General features: G+C 29.8%; 1 protein-coding gene across 1 annotated transcript; it reads left to right on the forward strand.

Annotated features, from left to right (window-relative positions):
* Positions 1-627: 627 nt before the first annotated feature.
* On the forward strand, positions 628-1,231 carry LOC119599532 (the record flags this gene model as incomplete). The annotated part of the gene is made up of 2 exons (XM_037949310.1): positions 628-1,065; positions 1,129-1,231. Coding segments are annotated over 2 exons (453 nt in total), but the record flags the coding sequence as incomplete, so codon positions are not given.
* Positions 1,232-1,872: the final 641 nt, after the last annotated feature.

The raw sequence follows: 1,872 nt of genomic DNA on the forward strand, positions 1-1,872 counted from the left end.
CAACATATTTTATATAATTACAACTGAAAAAACAAAACTGTAATCGAACTAAGGTACGCGTAACTATACATTCAGTTAATCTAACCAACTTGAGCTTTATAAACGGTTATTTTAATTATGTCATTTAGCAAGACCGAATTAAATATACAATTATTTGCTTCAACTGTTAATATCAGTACTTGTAATCACAATTTTGTTTACATCTTTTTATTAATGCCAAACATTTGTTTTTAGTTGTGGCACCCACATACTTCAATTAAAAGTATAGAAAGTTCGGTTATATTAATAAAATAGAGAATAATTCGGTACTTCCAACCGAAAAAATCGATATTTATTACAATAAAATCTAATTCGGTATTTCCAATCGAATTCAATATACAAATGGTTAGTTTACTTGACATTTAAAAATATTTAGTACTAAAATAATAAAGAAATAAAAAAGAACAAACATTTACAAATAAAATAAAAAATTGAAAATAAATAGAAGTTTTGCAGATTTTTAAAAGAAATTGTAAGTAAAAATTGTTTCCATGTATAAAATTTAAAAAAAACATCACATGTTTAATTTCAGAACGCTGTGTGTCCATACCTACAATCATTTTTTAAATATTGATAATCTTAAATTTCAAAGCCAACCGAAAAACCGCTGCCAAGCCTGGTGATAAGAAACAAGAGAAGAAGGCTTCGGCTACTACTTCTGCCGCTCGCAAAAAGGAAAGTGCAGCAAAGCCGGATCAAGCTAAAAGGTCTGCTGCTGCTACTAAAAAACCAGTTGTCAAGAAAGCCACTCTTACACAGAAAGTTGCCTCTAAGGCTAAGCCAAAAACTAAGAATAGCAAAAAGAAGGCTGCTGCTGGTAAGAAGCACAAATTCTCCTCGAAGGCTAAGGCTGTAGCTTTGCTAAAGCCTAAAAAGCCCCAGAACAATATTATCAAGGACGCTTTAAGTACCCGTGTACGTAAAGTAAGAACAAACGTACATTTCCGCAGACCTACGACCTTGAAATTGGCCAGCAACCCCAAGTACCCAAGGAAGTCTGTACCCAGAAATCGCATAGACGTTATGGTAAGAAAATCGAAACTATTTCTTTAAAAAAATTTTTAGAAAAATCCTTTGTTCTGTTTTCAGATACTGTGCAGATAATGTTTGATACAGTTTCGTCGTACATTTGTATGAGGGCATAATTTGACCATGCAGTTGGCAAAAATACAGGATGAATTTAGTAAACAAATTTCAAGATTATTTCAAACATCAAGATGTACATATTTGCATTTATTTTAGGAAAGCGGTAAATTGTATATATTAGTACAAGTTGCTTGATGATGTAGCCAATCACAAGGAACATATAACAGCTTATCACATATCTCTGCAAAATATGTATATATTCAAGATATATTCATATGTTCATATATGTGTAATTCAATTTATCGATAATATTTATACAATAGTAAATAAACAGTAAATACAAAAAAAAAAAACATAAAAAACATGTATTTTAATTGGTTCTTAATATTGATAGTTTCGGTTCCTATGACCGAATTGTTTTTAAAAATTAGTAGTTACGCTAACTAAAATTTCCCTGGCTTCAATTGAAAATTCGGTAGTAACAACCAACCTTTGTTCTAAAATGTAGTGTTATGGAACGAAATTTTCGATAATTACAATAAATTTTTGTGGAAGTACATGCAACCGAACAAATTCGATTGGAAACAAATTCGATTGTGACAACGAATCTGTTTTCTCTGTGTACCATATAATATTTCGATTTCTAAATAGTTACGTGTGTGTATTTGTAAATATTTAGTTACACATAAAATACATTCATATTTCTCTATTTATGTTTTAATTTTCAATACTTATTCTTCTATAAAT

The sequence above is a fragment of the Lucilia sericata genome, unplaced genomic scaffold (genome assembly GCF_015586225.1).
Source record: "Lucilia sericata isolate MDLA Ls3-8-SP2 unplaced genomic scaffold, ASM1558622v1 Contig000079F_arrow, whole genome shotgun sequence".
Taxonomy (NCBI): Eukaryota; Metazoa; Arthropoda; class Insecta; order Diptera; family Calliphoridae; genus Lucilia; species Lucilia sericata.